Source organism: Sciurus vulgaris (genome assembly GCF_902686455.1).
Source record: "Sciurus vulgaris genome assembly, chromosome: 19".
Lineage (NCBI taxonomy): Eukaryota > Metazoa > Chordata > Mammalia > Rodentia > Sciuridae > Sciurus > Sciurus vulgaris.
Genome location: NC_136480.1, coordinates 2993200 through 3015865, shown reverse-complemented (window position 1 = coordinate 3015865; position 22666 = coordinate 2993200). Strand labels below are relative to the sequence as shown.

Below are 22666 nucleotides of genomic sequence, written 5' to 3'. Positions count from 1 at the left end.
CTGTCCGACTCCTGGGCCCTTCCCTGGGCTCTGCCAGGCTGCCATGTCCCCGCCCTCCTGCTGCTGCTGCAGCCCCTGCTGCCCTTCCCTGGCCTCTGCCACCTCGCCTCTATCCTGCCTGTGACCTCCCGTCTCCCCGTCAGCGCCAGGAGGCAGGTCCCTCGCCTCCCTGACCACTGCGTCCTTGATCGGAGCGTGCACTGGGGGCGGGGGCTGGTGGGGTGGTCCCACCCCTAAGTCAGACACCTCAGAACCCGGGGCCCCCAACACCCTAGGGACTGCAGACGGGATGGGTTCCCAGTCCCGGGGGACGGACCAGCGGGTTTCCTCTCGCCTGCTGTTAGGCTGACCCCAGGGACACCCCCTCCCCCTCCCACTCACTCGGGAATCGGCTCCCCCTCCCCTGCATGGGGCCTGCTGCTGCTGTCCCCTCTCCTCGGCAGCCCCCACCCCTGCTGTGACCACGCACTCTGTCCACAGGCACCAGGCGTCCCCTCAGGTCACGGATGACACCCTGAGGGTTTCACAAACCCCGGATCCCAGCGGGGGAGGCAGCCAGTGTGGAATGGGAGGGAACAGCTTCTCCCCAGTGCGGACAAGACCTCAGCTGCCTCTTATGAGGGGGCTCCATCCTGCTGGCCCCAGGGGCATCGGCAGAAGAGGGAGGGAAGGGCAGTCCACACAGCTCACCTGCCCCCCGCCTGGACTGTGCTCTGGACACAGCTGACCTCTAGCTGGGCAAAATTGCCTCACGCAGAGCCTGATTTATCGTCAAGGGTGGGATGTCTCACGTGACATGGGGACTATGGCCACTGTGGAGCAGGGGCTGTGCCCACAGGGCTGACGGGGAGCTGGGCCCAATCCTGCTGCCCAGATCAGCAGAGGGTCCTACCACATTTCACAGCCCAGGAAAATGCCAAATTCCAAGCATGGCTTCTTTTTTTTTGGCAGGGAGGGCTACCAGGAATTGAACTCAGGAGCACTCAGCCACTGAGCCACCTCCCCAGCCCTTCTTATATTTTATTTACAGACAGGGTCTCGCTGAGTTGCTCAGGGCCTTGCTAAGTGGCTGAGGCTGGCCTCCACCTTGTGATCCTCCTGCCTCAGCCTCCCGAGCTGCTGGGATCACAGGCGTGGGCCGCTGTGCCAGGCGCCAAGCGTGGCTTCTAATAACGCACACCCCTTCCCTGCCCTCGTCAAGTCAAGAAGTCAAGAAGCAGGTAAGTTGGGGACCAGCTACGCCAGCTCCCTTGGGCAGCTTCTGCCCACCCCACTAGTCCTTCCATCCCCACTTGGCTTGGAAAGGCATGACCACAGCCGTCCCCTCGCCTCCCGCCCGCGGCCCCTACACGCACCACCTGCTTGCTCTGCTGCAGCAGCGGACAGGACAGGTCCAGCTGGGGGCTGGTGTAGACGGGCGTGAGGCTAAACCTGGATGGCGGGGCGCAGACGAACTTCACCACGGCGGGCTCCACCGCAGGGAAGGGGTTGGTGAGGCTGGGCTGGTTCCCCACGGACAGCGCGATGACCTGGGGAGAGAGGCGTGGTCATGTCCCCTGCTGCCCCATCCAAGCTCAGTCTTCTCCTCTGCAGGATGGGGGACGAGGACACCTGCACCCCCGGGGGCTGCCCAAGGCCCGGGGACACCGGTGGGAATGCATCGCGTTCTCAGCGCTCAGGACTCTCAGACGGGAGCCCGAGGGCCGTCTGTGCGGATCCCACAGAGGGTGGGGTCAGGGACGCGCTGTGGCTTCCCAGGTCCCCAGGAACACCGCGAGGGGCCACCTCACTCCACAGCACCCGCCATCAGGCGGTGGGCCTGCAGGGACGGGGGCCCCCATCCTCAGGGAGTGGATCGAGCTGGCCGTGCAGGACACGGCCCGGGAGGGGTCCGGAGCCTCAGCCCGGAGGAGCCCAGTCTCCACGGAGTCCCCCGCAGCTCTGGAGGAAACGCGAGATTCCTGCTGACCCGGGGCCTCAGACGCCAGATACGGCCCTGGGCTTCGGAGCCTCCCAGCTGACCGGCCACCACCCCACCACGCACCTCCTGGGGAAGGCCGCCGTCTGGTCCAGCAGCCCCTCGCCCAGCCCGGCCACAGGGCAGGAGGGAGGGCGGGTCCCCTGGGCTTCTAGAGGCCATCTGTCTGTCCCCAGGGTCCCAGGTGAGTGGGCCCAGAGCCTGGGAGAGGGGCGCACCCTCCTGCAGCCCAGCGCAGGGACGCGGGTGGCCCGGCCACCCAGGGGTGAGGCGCCTTCCTGGTTCTCTCCGTCTCTCGCTCCACTCCTACCGTGGGATGATGCAGCGCGGCGCAGTTACCGTTCCTCATGTTTCATTCTATTTTTTTTTTTCGTATAGACACACATGCAAATCCCCCGTGGGAAGTGGGGTCTTTCCCTGCGCACCCCTCTGACCAGGCCAGCACAGTGGTGCCCGTGAGCCTTCTGACACCGGCTGGGCCCTGTGCAGGAGGGCTCTTCACCATGTCAAGCAAAAGGACGCTCTCCCGCCTCTCCTGGTCCACTCTGACCTCCCGCCTTGCCTTCTGGGCCCCTCTCCGGGGAACCCTGGGAAAGGAGCAGTAGATCCCCACCAGAGGCCAAAGGGGCGCCCAGCCCTTAGCTTCCACCTGGCTGGAGGGTCAGGGTACCGGGCACCTGAGAACGGGCACGGTGTGCAGCCACGCTGCCCAGCCATGCCAGCCCGGAGGGGATGTGGGTCACACGTCTGTTTTGTTCAGTTCGCTCAGCCTTCTAATATTCTAATGAAGTGCTCTCATACACAGAAACACGAAGCCCCAAGATGTCCAGCCTGGGCCCGTGGCTGGCTCATCTAGGAAGCCTGCCTAACTCTGCAACTCGCTGATTTTCTGTCCCTGAACCAGTTGGATGAGGGATTCTGCAGCCCTGAGAGAGACCACCCTGCTGGGGAGGGGCCACCCTGGCCGGCTGGCTCCCTGAGAGCGGCGTGGACCCGTAGGCAGGGGACGGGGTCCCGCCTGGGGGCACACTCCCGTCCCCTGTCACCTGGCCTTCGCCTGCCTGTCTGTGACATGGGCGTAACGGGATCAGGGCACCCAGGGCCCCTCCCCGCAAGCAAGCTGCCCACTCACCTGCTCGCCCAGGGCCCGGCAGGTCACCAGGATCCTGTGCTGCTGGTAATTCCGGGAGGCAGGGGGGCCCAAGAGCGCTAGACTGATACTGTCCGTGTCCTCGGAGGTGATGTTCCGGAAGAACTTGGAAGGCTCGAGGACCCAGGGTCGGGGGCCGCCTTCGAACCACATCTCCTTCGAGGAGCCCAGGGTGACCACGGCCACCGAGGAGGGATCCACAGCCTGGGAAGGGACAGCGAGGAGACTCAGGGCAGGCAGGTCTAGATCACCAGGTCCCGGGGTCACCCTGCTTTGTGGGGTGGGGTCAGGCAGGTCCCAAGTCCCCTTTCAAATATCTTTGAACCCCTCCTGGGTTGTGAGGATCCCAAGGACTCAGGTCTGGAGAGAACCCAGCATCCCCCTCGGCTGTGGGGCTGGGGTGGGGTATCCACGGATCCGCCTCCTTCGTAAAGCACCGTGGGAAAGCCCAGCGTCCTTGAACCCAGCCAGTCCTCCCAGGACCCATCTGCACGCCAAGGGAGGCCGGCAGAAACTAGACTGGGTGCGAAGTCCTCACGCTGTTATGTGTCACAGAAGGAGCTGCTGAATCGGATACGATGGCGTAAAACCAAGGGGTTCTCGAAAGCTCCGATAAATCCGGGGGGGAAAATGGCAGTGTCTTTTCCTAAAAGGCTCCCGGCTGCTCTTCTGGGCTGGGCAACTGGCCGAGGGTGAGCTCCCTTCCCATGGAGCACGGTGGCCAAGGGATGATCGCAAGGAGCAGGACCCAGGGAGGGAGAGGGCAGGGGCCCGGCTCACCCTGAGGGGCAGGTAGGCAGCGATGGTGATCCTGGCGTTCAGGTGGACGTGGCCGTGCGTGTAGCTCACCAGGAGCGTGGTGGAGCCCTGGGCCTCGGCTCTCACCTGGACACCACTGCAGTGCCCCGAGCCGGGTGGCAGCCACCCTGTGCCAAGGAGGGAGCCACAGGGTCACCACAACCGAGCCTGGGCATGGCGGGCGGCGGGCCCCTCTCTCATTCTGGGCTGGACACACCATCCAATTTTTTATTTATTTACTTTTTGGCGGTACTGGGGATCGAACCCAGGGCCTCACACATGCTAGGCAAGGACCTTACCGCTGAGCCACAACCCCAGCCCCTTTTGAAATTATTATTATTTTTAGTCATAGACGAACAGCATGCCTTTATCTTATTCATTTATTTGTATGCGGTGCTGAGGATCGAACCCAGGGCCTCACACATGCTAGGCAAGCACTCAACCACTGAGCCGCCACAAGCCCAGCCTTATCCATTCATTTTTTTAAAGATATTTTTTAGTTGTCAATGGACATTTATTTATTGATTTTTCTTTATTTCTATGTGGTGCTGAGGATCGAACCCAGGGCCTCACACACACTAGGCAAGCGCTCGACCACTGAGCCACAACCCCAGCCCTGAATTTCATTTCTGAGGTTAGCAATGAGTCTTTCATCAGAGACAATCTAGCTAAAGGTCTATCGATTTTGTTCATCTTTTTAAAGAACCAACGTTTGGTTTCATTGATTTCCTCTACTGGTTTTCTAGTCTGATTTTTATCTCTGATTGAATCTTACCGATTTTCTTCCTCAAGATAGCACCGGATTTAGTCTCTTCTCTTTCTACTTTCTTAGGTTGTAAACTTAGGGTGCTGAGTCGGGATCTTCCATCTTTTTAACTAAAACATTCAGAGCTGTAAATTTCCTGCTTACAATTTCATGTTTGGGCACCATTTTCCAAGTTTTAGTAAACTGCGTTCTTATTCTCGTTTGTCCTGAGGATTTTTCTCCTGTCCCTTATCATTTATTGGTTGCTCTCTTCTTTAAGAGCGTTGTTGGGTTTGAACAACTTTGTGACTGATCCGGTTTTCCTTCTGCTACTGATTCCCAACGTTACCCTGGTGTGGCCAGAGTACATACTCTGTATGATATATTTTAAAATATACTGAGACAGGGGGCTGGGGATGCAGCTCAGTTGGTAGAGTGCTTGCCTCGCATGCACGAGGCCCTGGGTTCAATCCCCAGCACCACCAATAAATAAATAAAATTATACTGAGACGATTTGTGGATGGGTCCTGGATGCAGAAGCAAAGTGGCCCAGATGAAAGACAAAGTCACACAGGTGGGACAGACAGCTATACTTCCGGCATTTTCTCTACGCTTCCGTGGAAGCCATTTTCCCTCGACACATCTTAATGTCCGCAATCATGGGGCACCGTGAGAAGTTTAGGCTCTCTGCACTGTGGAGCGACTGAACTGCATGAACTGCCCTATCGATTGCCTTAGAAAGACAGATCCCACAGGACCTCAGTCCCGTGGAATCTAACAGAGGTGAACTTGCAGAAATGGACAGCAGGACAGTGGTGATCAGGGACAAGGCATGGAGAGGGAAGAGGGAGGGAGGGGGAGCTGCTGGTCAAAGGGAACAGTGTCAAGGACAGGAGACAGCTTAGAGATCTGCTGCAGGGCAAGGGGACCAGTCGAGAATAACGTCCCTCCCGTATGTTTTGAAGTTGGTACCACAGTCCATTTCACCTGTCTCCCTGCGTCTTAAGCGGTCAACCAGAAGACCCTGAGTTCCATGGATCCTGATATCATGGTCATGGTGGGGGATGAGCCAGCTATGGACTCAAACAGCTCAAGAGGGAAGCAGGCAGGAAGTTCAGGCTGCTGTGACTTCAGAGACCTGTGAAGGTCATCCCAACAGCAACGGTGGTTACAAGCGCTGCTTTCTTTTGGTACCAGGGGTGCTTAACCCCTAAGCCACATCCCCAGCCCTTTTTATATTTTATTTAGAGACAGGGTCTCGCTGAGTGGCTCAGGGCCTCGCTCAGTGGCTGAGGCTGGCCTCCAACTTGCGATCCTCCTGCCTCAGCCTCAAAAGTCGCTGGGATGACAGGTGTGTAGCACTGTGTGGTTAAAAGAACTTCTGAAGAAATGAGATCCTGGGTGGAGTGACTGAAATCAATTTCTACTATCAACAAAACTCACCCAGCTTAAGACAGTCTGTTAGGGCAGGAAACAGGGACCGAGCTATGGAGTCCCACAGAATTCCATCAACATTTCCACGCACTGACTAGCAGTCCAGGTTTCTAAGACACGTATCTTTTAAACAAACTGAGTTCTCCGCACGAGTCCACACAAAGGCCCACACGCTGCACACGGGGGGAGACTGAAGGTACTTTCTGAGGGAAATTTTGACCCACGGGGCTTCTGTCTTCCAACTCAAATTCCTCTAAAAATAACTGGCACTTTGCAGATGGATATCCACTTGGACTCTTCCCAACAGTCAGGAGCCACAACAAGTCACAAGAAGTCACGCCTCGGGACACTGGGTGACATGCCCAACAGCACTGGGCCAGAAAGCAGAAGCGGCGGCTCAGACCCAGAGCTGCAAGCCAGCTACCCTGTTCCCTGGGACCCTGCCCCATGCCTGGGGTGAGGGCAGGGGGCAGCTCATCGCCTGCAGCCAGAGGCCTCTGTCTGTGCAGTGCCGTCTCCTCCGGCCTGAATGGCCACCCCACGGCGACCCTGGAGATCCCCCTGCCGGGTCGCCCCTCAGAGCACGCTCATCTTACAGATGTGGCATCGGGGGCACGGAGGGGCAGGCGACTTGCCGAAGGTCACTCGGCAGGCAAGACAGACCAGCCAGCAGCTGAGGGTGAGCCCTGTGCGCTGCCCACTCTGCGGCCTCAGGTCCTGAGAAATCTGGGCAGCCCACCCGGGAGCCAGGTGCTCTGGGCCCCACCCCGCCATGCTGGTCTACCTGGAAGGGGCTGGAACACGCCCTGGTTCTCCACCTCCACCGCCAAGTCGAAGTGCGAGCAGTCGCTCAGGGTGACCGCCTTGCTGTCCCCACCAGGCATGAGGCCGTTGATCCTCAGGGGCAGCTCCAGGGTCTGGCCCACTCGCGCCTCCACCCGGCACGGGGCGAACTCCATGCTGCTGGGCTCGATCACGTACACCTGGGGGAGGGGGAGGGCGGCCAGCTACTAGGACACGCTGCGGTGGAGCCCTGAGGATACAGGAGCCAGGCGAGGAGGCTGGACACACAGGACTCAAGGACAGGGATGGAGGGGAAGGCCTCTCTGAGAGGGCACCCGGGAGAACAGGCCTGAGGGCCACATCGGAACTGCTAGGCCAAGGAACATTCCCCGAGGCGGGGAGATGACCAGGTCAAAGGAGGCCAGGGGGCCCTGCTGGCTGGCCCAGGAGCCCGGCTCTGCTGCGACACACGCTGCCCCCTGAGGACTATCCTGGGCTTTGGGCTGAGCAAGGGGTGAACGGTGGCCGAGTACCGCAGAGAGGAGGAAGCGGCCCCGGGAAGGCGGTCATGGTCAATACGCAGACTGGGCAATGCGCTGCCTCTAAGGGGCCGCTGTTCAGCGTGTCCACACAGAAGCGATCCACTTCATCAGGGGTGAGTGGATCTCCATCAAGAGGATGAAGGACCTTCCACCCCGTCCCACTAATGTCAGAGAAGGCGGTGGCAGGATGACCCCCTACGGGGCTTCGGTTTCTGCCCTAAATGAGGTCACACCGGGGGAGATCAGAGCAGGGATCAGGTGGGGCTTGGGGTCAGAGGCCACGGATGAAGAGGGACTGCCCACCCGCCACGGCAGCTAAGTGAGAAAATCCCGCCTAACACAGGGCGAAAAGCCGGCGTGGGACTGAGCGGTGCGCACCTGACTCTGCGCCTGAGCAGGGGTGAGGGCAGAGGAGACCCGCCCGTGAACGGACTATCCAGAGCACAGTGGCCCTCTCGGATGGAGAGGAGATCTTTTGGGTACACGGACCTTTCAAAACTGGCTGACTGCCTCAGGTCCTTGGTGGGCTCTGACCTCCCCTCTGGAAACCCCAGCTCTGGGGCACTTGACCCTTCCCATCCGTGACTCTCAGGCCTGGGGCGTGGGGATTGTGACCTCCCGCAGGGCTGGGCTGAACCTGCACGGCCTCTCGGGCCACCGGCACCGGGCATGGGTTGCTAAGGTCTCACCTTCATCTCCCCGAAGTGCAGAGGGTTCTGGACATCGTGAGCCTGGATCACGCTGAGTCCCGTGTTGCTGCCCGTGGTCATCACTCCCTTGACGGTCACCGTGGCGACCATGTAGCTAGAGGAGGACCAGCTGAAGTTCCCGCTGCCCCCGTGGGCCTGGGGAGGAAGACCGCCAGGGAGTAAGCCAGACACTGGCCCGGTCCCCGCGGGGGGCGGTGCCGGGGTCCGGGACACGCGTGCTCACGCTCACAATCACACACACTGACCCCTCACGCTCAGCTGCCCACCCACCTAACTCCTCACACACCAGGCACTCGCTCACCTACACGCCGCTCACAATCACACCAACACACACGCTAGCCCTCACACCCTGGTGCATGCACACCCACGTCCACACACACCCACCCACACCGTCCCAGGCAGGTCCACACCTCGCCGGTCCCGCCCACACCCTCACACAGCCACGCCCCTGCTCCCTGCCCACTCCTTCACACAGCTACGCCCCCTACTCCCCACCCACAGCCACGCCCCCTACTCCCTTCCCACACCCACAGCCACGCCCCCTACTCCCCGCCCATATCCTCACAGCCACGCCCCCTGCTCCCCGCCCACGCCCCCTGCTCCCCGCCCACACCCTCACACAGTCATGCCCCCTGCTCCCTGCCCACTCCTTCACAAAGCTACGCCCCCTACTCCCCACCCACAGCCACGCCCCCTACTCCCTGCCCACACCCACAGCCATGCCCCCTGCTCCCCGCCCACAGCCACGCCCCTGCTCCCCGCCCACACCCTCACACAGCCACGCCCCTGCTCCCCGCCCACTCCTTCACACAGCCACGCCCCCTACTCCCCGCCCACTCTTTCACACAGCCACGCCCCCTGCTCCCCGCCCACACCCACAGCCATGCCCCCTGCTCCCCAGCACGTGGACACACACTGGGTCAGCAGACCCGTCGGAAATCACCGCCCCTCGGAGCCTGCAGTCGTCTGGCACCCTAGAAAGGGGCCCTAAAGGTCGCAGAACGGACGGCAGAGGCACCCAAGAAAGGCACCAGGGTCGGAGTCTCAGGTACCTTTATGGTGTACTGATAGACGCCTGTCTTCGGTTGCCATGGAAACGTCAAGATGCTGGGATGGAGAGTGATGGGGGTGTGAATGTCCACCTCCTGCTGGTTCCACACGGGCACTGGGAGCAGATGGACCCCTCCGTCCTGCGGGGTGGGTAAAAGCACGGCAGGTAACTACGAACGAGGTCCCCAGCGGTCTTCCCAGACAGGGTGAGGGGGGATCGGGCCTCAGAGCAGACGTGGTGCCCACGGGAGCACAGAGGAGCTGCCAGTCAGCCGGCTGCGGCCTCCCTGGTTCCCTGGGCCCGGCCCCCAGCGCTCTGTGCCAGGCCGCAACGCCGCCCAGGCTGCCTCCCTGAATCCTCAGGACGGATGCAGCTGCCCCACTTTACAGAGGGGACACCAGGCACCAGGCCTGGAGCCCAGACCCGCTCCTTTCTGCTGGGAGCTGATGCGCCTGGCGGGGTTGGAGTTGTACAGGGGAGAAAAGGGGCCACCCTGTGCTGAGGTGCCGATCAAAACCATAGTGCTCCTCCCTACAGCAAATGCAAGAAAGTGGGGGGCTGTGTAGGAGCCGAGGGGCCCAACATGGAGGAAGGGGGCTGGTCAGGGCACAGCTGGGCTCCCGGGCCAACGCCGTTCCCCAAATCTGAGTCCCCACTCTCAGTACTCAAGGTGCAGGGCCCCCCTTACAGGAGCAGGGCCATGGAGGAGGGGGGACGCCTGTCCTGTGTGTGGGAACAGGACGTCTGAGGCTGTGCCTCCCCAGGCCCCAGGAGAGCAGCCCGGCTGGCAGGGCCGAGACTCCGGGGGACATCTGTGCCCTCCGAGGCGAGCTGCGCAGGTCCAGGGCAGTGGGCCTGGGAAGCGGGGGTGGGCACCCACTCGCCTGGTCCACCACAGAGGTGAGGGACGCGTTGATGGTGGTCTGGCCCCGCTGTGTTGGCCTGACGCGGTGGTAAGACCCGTTCTGGGAAGACGAGAGAACCTCGAAAAACTCAGGCGGAAACCCGGCTTCAATGCGGAGGTTCTGGAAGGCAAAGGGAAGGGCGAGAGGCGTTGGGGTGGGGGACTCGAGGGAGCGAGGCTCCAGCAACAAGCTGGAGGACCTCAAAAGGGCAGCCGGGCCAGGGTAAGGGGCCCTCTGGGGGCCCAGCGGGGCTCAGTGGCCTCCAAACACCACGGAAGCCCTGGCCTGCGGCTCTGACCGCTCAGCATGGGCCCTCCCCGTCGCCCCCTCTGCATGTCCCCGTGTGGTGACCTTCCATGTGGTACTCGGGGCCAGCTCTAAACCTGCCCTGAGCATTCCCGGGGTCTCAACTAGGAACCACCAGCTACAGCAAAGGACATCAAATCCCTGAGAGTCGACTTCAAACACGTTAAGGAGAAGGACAGCCCAGAAGCAGAGGGGCACCGGGCGTCTTTCTCAGAGACCGTCGCCACCCAGAAGGTCCCGGATGCTCTGATGGACAGCCCCAGGAAGTTTTCACAAGGGACACAAGAATGGCCTCACAGCTGACAAGCCTTTCTAGGGGCAGCAAGCAGAGGTGGGCCTCTGGGAGGGAGGTTATGGGTATCCCCGGGGCTCAGGAGGGAGCAGACAGGAAATGCCCCCCATTGCCTGCAGAGAGGGGAGATGGAACTCTCAGCCTTGGCCAACGCAGATGGGGCAGAGGAGAAGCAGAGGCCCCTGACAATGTGGCCTCCTCCTCTCCAGCCCTCCACGGAGGCTGCGCAGTCCCCAGGGCTCACAGCCCCAGGCCGGTGTCCCCACAAACCTAGGACACCACAAGCAGGCAGAAGCTCCCTGCTAAGTCTGCCCAGGTGGGGACCCGGGCAGCTCTGGGGCTGCTCTGTGGGCCCCTGCTTCGTCACCCAGCCAGAACCCCAGGGGGCACTCACGTCAGACAGGTAGACCTTGTTGCTGGACTTGTCCATCACTTCAATGGTAATGTCATACAGGCGGCCAGTCTCCAGTACCCACCTGTCACCAGGGTGGACTGTGAACCCTAGGAACAGGCAAGTGGAGGAACCTGACCACTCAGGTGACCAGAGCAGCAGGGTCGAGGAAAGGACAGCGAGCACTTATAGCAGTAGGGTCCGCTGTCCACCCATCGGGGGACCCTGCCACGATTCACCTGGCGGGTTTACCTGGCTGTCAGCCCCGAGAAGGCCAAGGGGGCGGGGCCTGTGCTGGCCTGATTCCTGGGCTGGCACTGAACACGCCCAGCTGGCAGCTCAGGGCTCCTGAAACCTGGATCAGGAGCTCAGCTGTGCCAGGCTGGGCACCGGCCCCACAGCCAGAGGCCACCGCAGCTGCAGGCTCAAGGCCGCGTCAAGTCTAGCATGTGACGGCCGCGGGTCTAGCCTGGGCTAACACAGGTCTAGCTGAGGCTATGGCAAGGCTGGTCTCAGAAGCCACAGCAGGTGGAACCTGAGGCCACCCAGATGTAGGCTCTGGGGCCGGGGCAGGTCTCACCTGGGATCTGGCACTGACAACCACCCAGGGCCAGCCTGCCTAGTTCTTCAGGTCTTACTGTCCCCACACAGAGGCCGCACTAGCTACTTGTGTCCCCACAGGTCCTCCTGTGTCCTCACCTCTGCACCACCCCCCAGCTATGTCCCTCTGCCTGGCCACCCTTCCCACCAAGCTCCTTGGAAGGTGACGCCAGCCTCTTTGCAGTCCCTTCCCAGGAAACCAAGTTCAGAACCCAGTCTCAGGTCCCTTAGCTCCACTGCCCGGGGACTGTGCAGGGAGAAGGCCGCGCGGGGACACTTCTGAGCAAGCAAAGCTCCCAAGCACAGAGGGCCACCCCGAGGCCTCGCTGCCCTGTCAGCTCGGGTCTAAACCACACCCCAGGCTCAGGCGCTGGCCGAGGAGTACACCCCGCGGGGCGGACGCTCTCTGCCCTGAGCTACCTGCGAGTACTCAGCAGGGGAGTCCCCCTCGGGCCCCAGAAGGCATTGTCATGGCAACTCCAGGTGCCACACAGGCCCCAGGGGCCTCAAACTGCTGTCTGTCACTGCTGCCCCTGGGCTCGGGCTGCACCCATCAGTCCTTCACTGCTGCAGGTCTCTCCGTCCCCTGATGCCCCCTCACCTCCCTGGCAAAGCACGTGCCAACTGTCCCCCTCCCTAACCGGGCTGACGGCGGGATTCCCAGCCTCAATAGGGCCAGAGCAATGGACAGGTCTGGGTGGAGCCCAGCACGGACACCGGGAGCCACGTTGGGCACCGCCCCCTCTGCCTGACGTGGCTCGTACCTGCACTTACCAGGTAGGATGGGGGAGCAGCCCAGGCCAGGGCAGCGATGAGGGCTCATGGCCCCCAAGCCTCCCAGGTACCAGAAACGGCCCAGGTGAGAACTGTTGCTTTCTGTTTCTTTGGGTGCTGGGGATGGAAGCCAGGCCCTGGGACCTGCTAGGCCGGCACTGCCTCCTGAGCCACATACGCCTCCACCCTGGCCTCCGCCCTGGCCAGTGCTGTTCCATTTCTTAAACTCTTCACAGGACAGACCAGCAACATCCAGACAGTTCCAGAAGACCCACACTCACCCAGGTATCCGGGTTCGACCACGTAGACAGTGCTGTTGGGTAACCGAGACGCGCCCTGCATACGGATGCCTGCAGGTTTCGTTAAGGGGAAAAACACTAGCCAGCAGGTAGAGCAGCTCAGGTGGCCTGGGGACCAGACCCCACAGGGCACGGGGAGGAGAGGGGAACACCCACAGATGCCAGGGCCCAGGCCAGCAGGGGCTCAGACGGTTCCAGGGACAGAAGCCCTATCGTACCTTCTGCCTGGCAAAACAGAATCTCTGGGAAGGATGCCAAGGGTCACCTGTCACTCAAAAACCTCTGGGGTACCAACAGCCCCCTCCCACCCTGATCTGATGGGGCTGCAAGTGTCGGAGAAGCTTCTAGAGGCCAGGAATGATACTCGGCTCCCGCCACCACGTCTCCCGTGAGTCACCCTGAGAGGTGCGCATGACGCTCAGCGGTGAAGCTATTTCAGTTCCTGCTGATTTTCAGACAGTTGGGGAGAAAACAGGGCTATTTTTAGCCTGGCTGGATTTCAGGGAGAAAAACGAATTGACTTCCAGGCAGCAGACGCACCACCCGTGGCCGGCCCGGAAGAGGATACTCCGGTGGTCCAGGACCAGGCTGCTCTGTCCCAGCTGCACTGCGGTGACCCGGGATGTGTCCTGGGCCAGGACGGCCACAGGCCGCCCTGGGTCTCCTCCGGGGCCCGGGACGCAGTCCTGAAGCTGCAGCTTGTACTGGTCGGAAGGCATGGAGAGTTCTGCGCAGAGAACACACCAGAAACGAAGGAGAGCCGGTGAGGACCGGGCGCGGCCGCCACCAACACGCGCCCCAGCCCTGCTCCGCGCCCAGCAGGGCGCACGCTGTGTGAGAGGTCTCCCTGAACTCTCGGGGCTTCTGCAGTTGACGGACGAGGCTGTCAACCATGAATTTTCAGAGGCGACTGGTTTCTGTGTGACGTCCCTAAGATGCTTGCGGTTTTCCCTCCTCTGTTTTTTTTAAACGATGGCAGCTTCCTGCTAAAGCTCTCCCACGGCTCAGGAGTGCCAGGCGGAGCCCACTTCACCCGAGTCAGGGAACACTGTTTCTGCACCGGGGGGCCCGGGGGAGGGCCTCGCGGATCACATCCACCCTCTTGGGGTTCCCGAAATGGGCTCTGGTGAGGGTCTCCCACGGGGCTCCAGGAGCTGAGGCCTGCTCTCCAGACCAACGTGCAGGCTCCTCTGGGAAGCGGGCTCCCTGCCCTGAGTGGGGGCGGAGGCCCAGTGCCCAGGAAGCAAGAGGGTCTCTGAATCTCGTCACCTCCCTCGCCCTAGGCAGAGAGCAGCGGCTCCGCTCTTCTTTCCCTCCTCCCTCCTTCCTCCCTCCTCTTCCCTCCTTCCTTCCTCCTCCTTCCTCCTCCTCCTTCCTCCTTCCCCTCCCTCCCTCCCTCCCTCCCTCTTCTTTTTTTTCTCGTGGTGCTTGGGATTGTACCCAGGGCTCCACTCGTGCTAGGCAAGCTCTTGATACAAATGGCAACCCTGGGGACTTGGGTCGTTGCTCAGAGGTAGAGCACATGACGAACATGCCCAAACCCCCAGGTTGCCCCAGAACCACAGAAAAAGGAAAGGCAAAGCTGAACTTTGACCGGGGGAAATGAAGACAGTCAGAACTAAACAGATTGGGAATGATATGGAGCAGGAAACAATTTTTTTTTTTTTTTTGGTACCGGGGATTGAACCCAGGGGTGCTTAACCGCTGAGTCCCAGCCCAGACCCTTTTATTTTTTATTTAGAGACAGGTTCTCGCTGAGTTGCTCAGGGCCTCACTAAGTGGCTGAGGTTGGCCTCCAACTTGCAATCCTCCTGCCTCAGCCTCCCGAGCTGCCAGGGTTACAGGTGTGCACCAGTCTGACGTCACGCTTTAGAGATGAGAGGGCTGAGGGAACCAAGATGAGCTTGCTCATGGTCTGCTATGGCTTGGATACGGTTTGAACGTGTCCCCCAGAGAGTCACACGCTGGAAGCCTGGTCCCCAGTATGGTGGTATGAAGAGATGCAGGTACCTTTACGAGGTGGGGCCTCATGGAAGGTCGTTAGGTTAGTTGCCATGGTTAGTTCCCATGAAAGGAGGTTGTTATAAAAAGCCAGCCTGGCTCCTGAATCTGTCACATCATGTGATCTGTCCCTGTCACATGCACTCCTACCATGAAGCCATCCACTATGATAAAGCCAAGGGGGCTGCACCACCATGTGACAGAAGTCTGACCCAAATAGATGCTGGCCAAGCTCTTGGACCTCTAGAACCGTGGCCTAAATCAACTCCTGTGCTTTTTATGAAGGTCCCTGTCTCAGGTGTTTTGTTACAGCAACAGAACGCAGTCCCACAGCAGGTGAGGCGCAGAGCTGATATTCCCACTCGAGACCCTGGCCACTTATATGCCTGCTCCCGAGTCCTTAGCCTGTCCTAACCAGCCACCCCTCACTGTCACTAGAATTGTGGCCGTGCTCCGTCCCTCCTGTGAGATGGAGGAAAGGGGACATGGAACACAGCAACGCCCCTGCCCACCGCTCCTCTCTGGGTCCCAGCTCAGGACCTGGCATGGGAGATACCCAGGATCGAGGCTCCTGAAGGAATTTTAAACAAAGCTTTTTTTTTTTTTTCTTTTTCCAGAATTCCCAGGAATTCTGATGGCACTTCTGAAAGGGAGGTCACCTGCCTACCTCCTGCCCTTGGGAGCTAGTTGTGTGCTCTAATAAGACTCCAGCAGTTTACTCTGGGAGCCGAGGGTCCCTAGTGAGCCCTTGGCACCACCGGAGACCTGTGGCATCAGCCTGTGGGGTGGGCCCAGGAATCTGGATCCGCACGAGCCCTTCGAGCGATTCTGTCGCCGGCTGAGCCGAGACTCCTTCAGCGTGGACGCAGCCCGTTTCCTCATCTGTAATCAGGGGAAGCTGGCCAAGCTGGGCTGTGATGCTTGCCAGTGTTCAGAACCGGGCTTTGGCCCCTCGGGATGAACCCAACGTAAAATCACGCCCTGGCTCAGGCTTCCCAACAACCCTCTCCACAGAACTCAAGGGTCCCGCGAGAGCGACCTTCCAAGAGCTCGCACTCGGTGACCTCAGGACTTCCCAGCACCAGGTCCCGCCTCTGAAAGGTCCCATCCTCCGCTCCCACACTGCCCCAGAAAGGACCCAAGCTCCAGACCTTTGGGGAACAAACCACGTCCAGGAGGAAGGAGTCTGGACTGACCACTCAGACCTGTGGGAGGCTGAGGCAGGAGGATGGAGAGTTCAAAGCCAGCCTCAGCAATGGCGAGGCCCTGAGCAACTCAGCGAGACCCTGTCTCTAAATAAAATATAAAAAGGGCTGGGGAGGTGGCTCAGGGGTGAAGCAGCCCTGGGTTCCATCCCTTGTCACCCTCCTGCCCGCCAAGAAGGTAGGGAAACGGCCAGAGAAGACAGACCCAAAGAAATCCAATAGGGAAGGGAAAGAGAAGCACTGCATTTTTAAGGGAGGGAAACCAGAAAGAAAGAAAACAAAGGATTAGCTTGGGGTTCTAGTTAGCCAGCATGATGGCAGCCCAGGGAACCACCTTCCCGTCTAGGATTCTCTGGGCCTCCGCAGGATGCTGTGCGCAACGGGGATCTGCTGAAATCCAGGTCCCCTCCAATGACGTCATTCCCCTGACTTCTCACTTTAGAAAACCTACTAAACATGACAGTGATGTGAATTATCTCTCCATTAAAAAAAAAAAAAAAAACCCTCTAAAGGAAACGAGGGCGCTTCCGCTGTGCGTCTTGCTCCTGGCGAAGCTTCGCTGGCTCGGCCTGTTTGCCCAGAGCGACCACCTGCAAGCGGCTCCGGAGCCCAGGCAACCATCGCAATCCATCAGGCAGGTGTGTTTATTGTTGGAGGAATTTTCCATCTCATTACCCAGCTGATGAGAAGGCGCCTCCTTCGAGCCCTGCGGTACCTCCTTACGGCTTCCAACTCCTTGCCTTCGGCAGCAGGTCAGGGACCGAATCCCCAAGTGCCCTGGTCCCTCGGGATGTGCGGGCTCTTGGGGACGTGAACACCTGAACTCATTCAGGTGAGCTCTGGATAAGATCAGCCCGACCCTCCTGGCATGCTGCCTGCCCGCCCCTGCTGAGGCACACTGTCACGAGTCCCAGAGCCCCATACAAGGGGGCCCGTCTCCACCCTCTCCTCGGCGAGGACTAGAGAGCCCCCTTTTATCACCTTTCTTTTGTGGGGGGTACCAGGGATTGAACGCAGGGGCACTCAACCACTGAGCCACATCCCCAGCCCTCTTTATATTTTATTTAGAGACAGGGTTTTACTGAGTTGCTTAGTACCTTGCTCAATTATTGAGGCTGGCCTCCAACTTGTGATCCTCCTGCCTCAGCCTCCCAAGCCACTGGGATGACAGGCACACACCACTATGCCCGGCTCCTTGGATCACCTTTAGCATTTTTTCTAGTTTTCCCTTGAGAATATCGGTAGCAGAGGGTAAGAGGCCAGCAGATCCTACAGAAGTTTGGACAAGAAGCCCTGCGGCTCGGTGACCCTTGGTTTTCTGTGCCTCAGTTTCCCCATCGATGAAACAGCATCTGGACAAAACCTGCCTTAGTGCATGCAGGGCCTTGCCTGGCACCCAGGAGGTGCTTGGTCACCGTGAGCCCTTGTTGGCAATGCCTGGGCTTCCAGACCCTTGTCCTTCAGGTCATTGAGCCATTCCTGGTCCACATTTGAGTTAGGGAGGACTCCCTCCTTCTGAGGAGACTCGTCCATCGCCTCTGAGTTTTTGAAGAAGCTCCCTCGCAACATTCTTCCTTAGGAGGCTGCACCACTGACCTCTGAGCCACTTTCCTTCTGGAGTCTCAGCAAACATGGCCCTGGCCTGCTCTCGTCCTTCTAGAATTTTCCTTCCCGAACTCCACGGTGAGCCCGAGGCTCCGAGCAGGCCACGTGAGCCGGGCCTCTTACCCAACCTGCTCTACAGCCTCACTCCTCGGCGTCGACACTGCAGGAGGCAGGGACTGCCTGCCCGGCACATAGTAGATGCTCAAGAAACCCGAGCTGGCTTCTCTTCTGCCAGGTCCCTTGTCAGAGTGGGCCCCAGAGGCAGGAGGTGGCCAGTCCTGGGCCTCCGCAGCCTTCTGAGGAACCAGGAGTCCTGCCACCCAGGGACGACCAGCCCGGCATGCTGCTCGGAGCTGAGTGGGACTTTGAGTGATGCTGTGTCTGCGGGTCCCTGTCTACGAGCTGGGCTCAGAGGCTCAGGCATGCCGGTGCCGCCTGGGCCATGCCCCACATCACGGGCAGAGCCGCCCAGCCCACCCGGAAAGCCTCCTTCTGGAAGCAGCGTCCAAAGCCTGACCTGAGCGCAGCACTCTGCTGCCCAAGGCCTCGGGGGCCTGCGCTCGCCTGAGCCATCTTGAGTCCGAGGAGGACCGGCGCTCCTGGTGACCGGCCACGTCACCCCTGAGAGTCTCTAGAATGACTCCCTCCCCGTTCATCCATGGTGCTCTCAGCCCAGGCAGAGGCCTCCAGGGCCCAGAGGGGGACCGGCCCCGAGGAGGGACGGGGGCTTGCTCGGGTCCTCTCGGCCGTCGGTGGCCCGTGGTCAAGGCCACCGTAGGAGCTGCTCCAACGGAAGGTCTTCGTGCCCCTGAGGGCGGAAGGGATCTGTACCCTCACGTTGAAGCAGCGTCCCTCAGCCCGGCCAAAGGGGAAACTACCCCCAGGTCCACCCAAGGAGGTCCGTCAGGGCCGCGGAACAGGAGGTCCCCAAGGAGGGATTGTGACACGACAAACGTGAGGCTCACGGGGAAAGCCAGCCAGAGAGGCTGACCCCACGGATGTGAGGTCCCCGGAGCACTCAGACCACAGAGCCAGGGAGCAGAATGGTGGGCGCAGGGGCCAGGCAGGGGATGAGGGGCTCGCGGTGCACCGGGACGGGGTTCCCGTCTGGGAAGAGGGAACGGTTCTGGAGATGGGGGTGGTCACGGCCACACCGCGTGAAGGGACTTAGTGCCGTGGAGCTGTGCGCTCAGCAGTGGCCAAGATGGCGCACCTGGTTATGAGCACTTTGTCAAAATTATTAAAAAAAAAAAGAGAGAGAGAGAGAGAGGGAAGCATCCCCGTCCCCAGCCCCCGCGCACCTGTGATCTTGCCCTGCCGGATCTTCTGCACCTTGTAGCGGAGGGAGGTGCCCACCAACAGGTAGACGCTGTAGGCTGGGTTCAGGAGGATGTTCTCCAGGATCAGCAGCCTGACCTCCGCGGGACGCACGTTCTTGGCGTAAAGAAGAGGACGGAACAGGTGAGGTGGGCAGGGAATGGGCACGGAGGAGACGTGGGCAGGGGAGAGAGAGCTGGGGGGCGTTCTGTTTTGTTTCATCGCATTTTGGTGGAGCCAGGGAGGGAACCCAGGCCCTGGCCTACGCTGGGCAGGCTGGACCTGTCTGGAGACTTCTTTTTTTTTTGTTCTTTAATGTTCTGGTCTGTTCCTAGGGGAACGGGGAAGGTTAAGGGCAAAGAAACAAGCCGTCCCGCTCAACCCCATACCTGTGGACCCCAGAAACCCCAGGGGGACCCTGTCAGCGCACTCCAAGGTCATCACCAAAAACACCCCAGGACCTTGCTGTACCACGAGGCAGGCCGGCTCTCGATTTTAAAATCAGCAATTAAACAGAAAGGAGAGGAGCTGAGAGTGATCGGTGGCCAGGAACTCCCCAGGGCCACCAGGAGCTCGAGTCCTCGCCCACAGCCGTCCAGGGAGGACGGGAGGCCCCGGGCCCACCCGGAAGGCAGAGCGCTGCGTGTCTCTGAGGAACCTCGGCCCCTCCTGCTCCCCCAGCCCCTCCTCGGGAAAACTCATGAGACCCTTGAGATGCGAGAAGACCCCAAGTGGCCTGTCTGGAGTGGCCCAGGGAGACAAGTCCCCAGGGGCCGGGGTCTTCCCTTGCCTGCAGGCCGTGGGACAGGCCTGGCTGTCCTGGCCATAGACAGCCAAGCCACGGACTCTGGGCCCCGAGGGCTGAGGCTGGTCAGCCCTGCGGGTCTGTGAAGGCCTATCAGCGGCCCTATGGGCCTGGGCCCGTTTCTGGCTCTGGGTTGTCCTCTGGGCCCGAGGGGACAGCTCACAGCCCTCCTCACACAGTAAGTTAAATGATAACGAAAATAAAAACCACTCAGGTCACTTCCAGGAGCCCCGGCCGTGTGGAGGGTGCACTTTAGCACAGGCGGCAGGAGTGACAGGCGGCAGGAGTGGCCGTTCAAGGACCCAAGCCAGGACCCTGACAGGCTCTGCAGCTCGGCAGCGGACCAGCCCAGCCCTGGAGCCACAGAGGGGCCGGCCCCACCCAGGCCGAACGCACGGGATCCTGCGGCCGCTGAGCCGCGGCTGGCGAGACCCTCGGGATTCCCGGACTCCGGGCCCACCTCTGGGGGGAGCCTGGGGCACAGAGGATGTCGTTCTGCCTGAAACTTCCCAAAAAAGTGGCAGGGGAGCGCCCCCCCCCCCCAGGCTCCAGAAGGACGGAGGTCAGGGTCAGGTTCAAGGTGAAGCCTGGGGCGGGGGCTGGGCTGGGGCTAGAGCGCTGGCCCGGCTCGTGCGAGGCGCTGGGCGCGATCCCCAGCACCGCGGGAAAATAACTATATAAAATGAAGGTCTGTGTCCGTCGACGACTAAAAAATATATGGAAAAAAAACCAATCCTGGCTGCAGACGTCCCTCCGCTCAGGGGACCTGGGAAGACCCGAGGACCCCTGGCCAAGCCTGTTCCTGCGTCCCTGCCTCCGTCCACCCCGCTGAAGGTGGGACCTGGCCATGTGCCTCTCCTGCTATCCAGGCACCAGGGTGCGGCTCGGAGGAAGCGGTGGCCCGGGGGGCGGGCGAGGGTCCCCAGCCCCTCCACACATGGGCCCCCTGAGCCACCAGCCTCGGGGCTTCCGTCTGGGCTCAGAGAAGACAGCATGGGAGGGGGTTTTATCAGAGTCCACCTGCTGGGCTGTGTCCCTAAACTGGGATGGGGGACACCAGTTAGAAAAAAGCCAGTGACTGACGATCTGCCGTCTGGGACTTTCTTGGTGAGCAGAGCGCTTCGTGACCCCGGCCACGGGGACCTCCGCTGCCTCAGCCACCCTTCTCTATGCCGTGACCGACCAAAACACAGCGGAGTCACCTGGCCCTACAGCCACGCCCCCCTCCCTCCGGTGTCCCTGAGCATGAGCGGAACAGTCGCCTGACCCCCGGAGGCCCGAGCCCGGTGCCCACCCTGTAGACGGCCTCCTGGATGCGAGCCTTCAGCTTGGAGCTCCCGGTCTTCATCCCGGACACCAGGATGGTGTCCCCCTGCTTGGCCGCCTTCTCCATCTCCGAGATATAGGAAGGGGGGATGTAGGTGGACTCCAGGAACGTGAGGATCCTGGAAAGGAGCGGGCACGTCGTCAGAGCTGGACACGCGGCTGCGGGAGCTGACCCAGCCTCCTCCGCCCCCGGGACCACTCCGGGGGTGCCAGGCACAGAGTTAAGCGGTGGCCCCTCTGTGCCCAGTGCCGCTCGGTGCTGCGTCCCTGCCATCCCCACGTCGGGCTCGCCGACGTCCTTGTCAAACAGGCAGATTCCTGGGCAGAAGCCTGGGAGTCAGCCCTGTCCCCAAACCCACAGGCAATGGAGGCTGGGGCCACCAGCCTCGGTGCAAACGGAAAGGTGAGGCCCGCAGAATCTGAGCAGCAGAAACCAAGACCCCCAGTCACGAATGCCCTCGCATCCCCTGAAGGAGAAGCTGGGGTGCCGGGGACCCTCCTGTGGCGTGCCGCCCCCAGGGACGGGACGGGCTCTGCGCGACACCATAGTTCATTTCCTCCCTGCCGGCCCAGGAGCACCCCCCACCCCGAACGGATAGAAACCCAGCCCCGCTGGGTCCCCACGCGCCTCAGCATCGGGGACCTGATCAACCTGCAGCTCGGGTCCGGAGCGGCCGGAAGCTGGAGACGGGGAGGGGGCTGCGGAGGCAGGGGACAGGCCAGGCAGCAGCCCCTGAACAGGGTGTGCACCCAGCCCCGAGAGGCACCCGGACGCCCGCCCGCCTGCGCGGGGCCCTGGGTGGGCACGGCCGTGACCTGTTCCTCTGTCTTAAAGGGGAGTCTGGTGAGGCTCAGATGGGTCACAGGCCACGAGGGACGAGGCCAGGATTGGACACAGACCTTGTGCGACTCTGGCCCACGTTCCTCACTCTGGGGAAACCTGAGACCCTGAAGCTGGTCCAGGACGCAGGCGGAGGTGGGGGGCACCACCCGGCCAAGAGCTCTGACCCCGGAGGGTCTCTCAGCCCACGCCCGCCTCAGGACATCTGTCCTGGACACAGTCGTGAGTGGAGCCCAGAGGAGACTGTGACTCAGGCGCCACCATGTCCCCAACCCAGAGCCCAGATCTCAAAAGTGGGAATGAAAGACCAGACTCTTAAGTCCCCTGGAAAGTACTGACTAACTGCAAAAGGGTCAGAGGGCGACTTCATCACGGGGAGCCCTGGCAGGCACCACCTCACCCGAGTGACCGGAGGGACCGCAAGATGTCACGGGCTAACTGGAACCAAGAGGGGAGGCACCCAGGACGTCTTTTCTGATATTCCTGCCCAAGACACAAAGCTTGCAGTCTAGCTCCGAGGGAGCACCAGGTAAATCGAAATGGAGGGGCCTCCTACACCAGAATGGGGTGGTCATCTTCTCAAGTGACAGGGTGCTGAGAGTCGGGTGCAGTGGCGCACGCCGGTCATCCCAGGGGCTCGGGAGGCTGAGGCAGGAGGATCGAAAGTTGGAGGCCAGCCTCAGCCACTTAGTGAGGCCCTGAGCAACTCAGCGAGACACTGCCTCTAAATAAAATATAAAAAGGGCTGGGGATGTGGCTCAGGGGTCGAGCACTCCTAGATTCAATCCCCAGTACCCACCAAAAACAA

The 22666-nt window shown here is 61.0% G+C and overlaps 1 protein-coding gene across 1 annotated transcript in view; it reads right to left on the bottom strand.

The window, feature by feature from the left end:
• NUP210 (nucleoporin 210) overlaps positions 1 to 22666 on the bottom strand; it is a 94569-nt gene that overhangs the window by 38078 nt on the left and 33825 nt on the right. Inside the window, exons 5-16 of the mRNA XM_079122224.1 lie at positions 20986 to 21136; positions 18871 to 19003; positions 13327 to 13485; positions 12741 to 12809; positions 11089 to 11195; positions 10076 to 10216; positions 9193 to 9330; positions 8120 to 8275; positions 6890 to 7088; positions 3909 to 4054; positions 3111 to 3332; positions 1356 to 1529 (exon numbers count right to left, since the gene is read on the bottom strand). Coding sequence (XP_078978350.1) covers positions 1356 to 1529; positions 3111 to 3332; positions 3909 to 4054; positions 6890 to 7088; positions 8120 to 8275; positions 9193 to 9330; positions 10076 to 10216; positions 11089 to 11195; positions 12741 to 12809; positions 13327 to 13485; positions 18871 to 19003; positions 20986 to 21136 — 1795 coding nt within the window. The remainder of the gene's footprint in view (positions 1 to 1355; positions 1530 to 3110; positions 3333 to 3908; positions 4055 to 6889; positions 7089 to 8119; positions 8276 to 9192; positions 9331 to 10075; positions 10217 to 11088; positions 11196 to 12740; positions 12810 to 13326; positions 13486 to 18870; positions 19004 to 20985; positions 21137 to 22666) is intronic.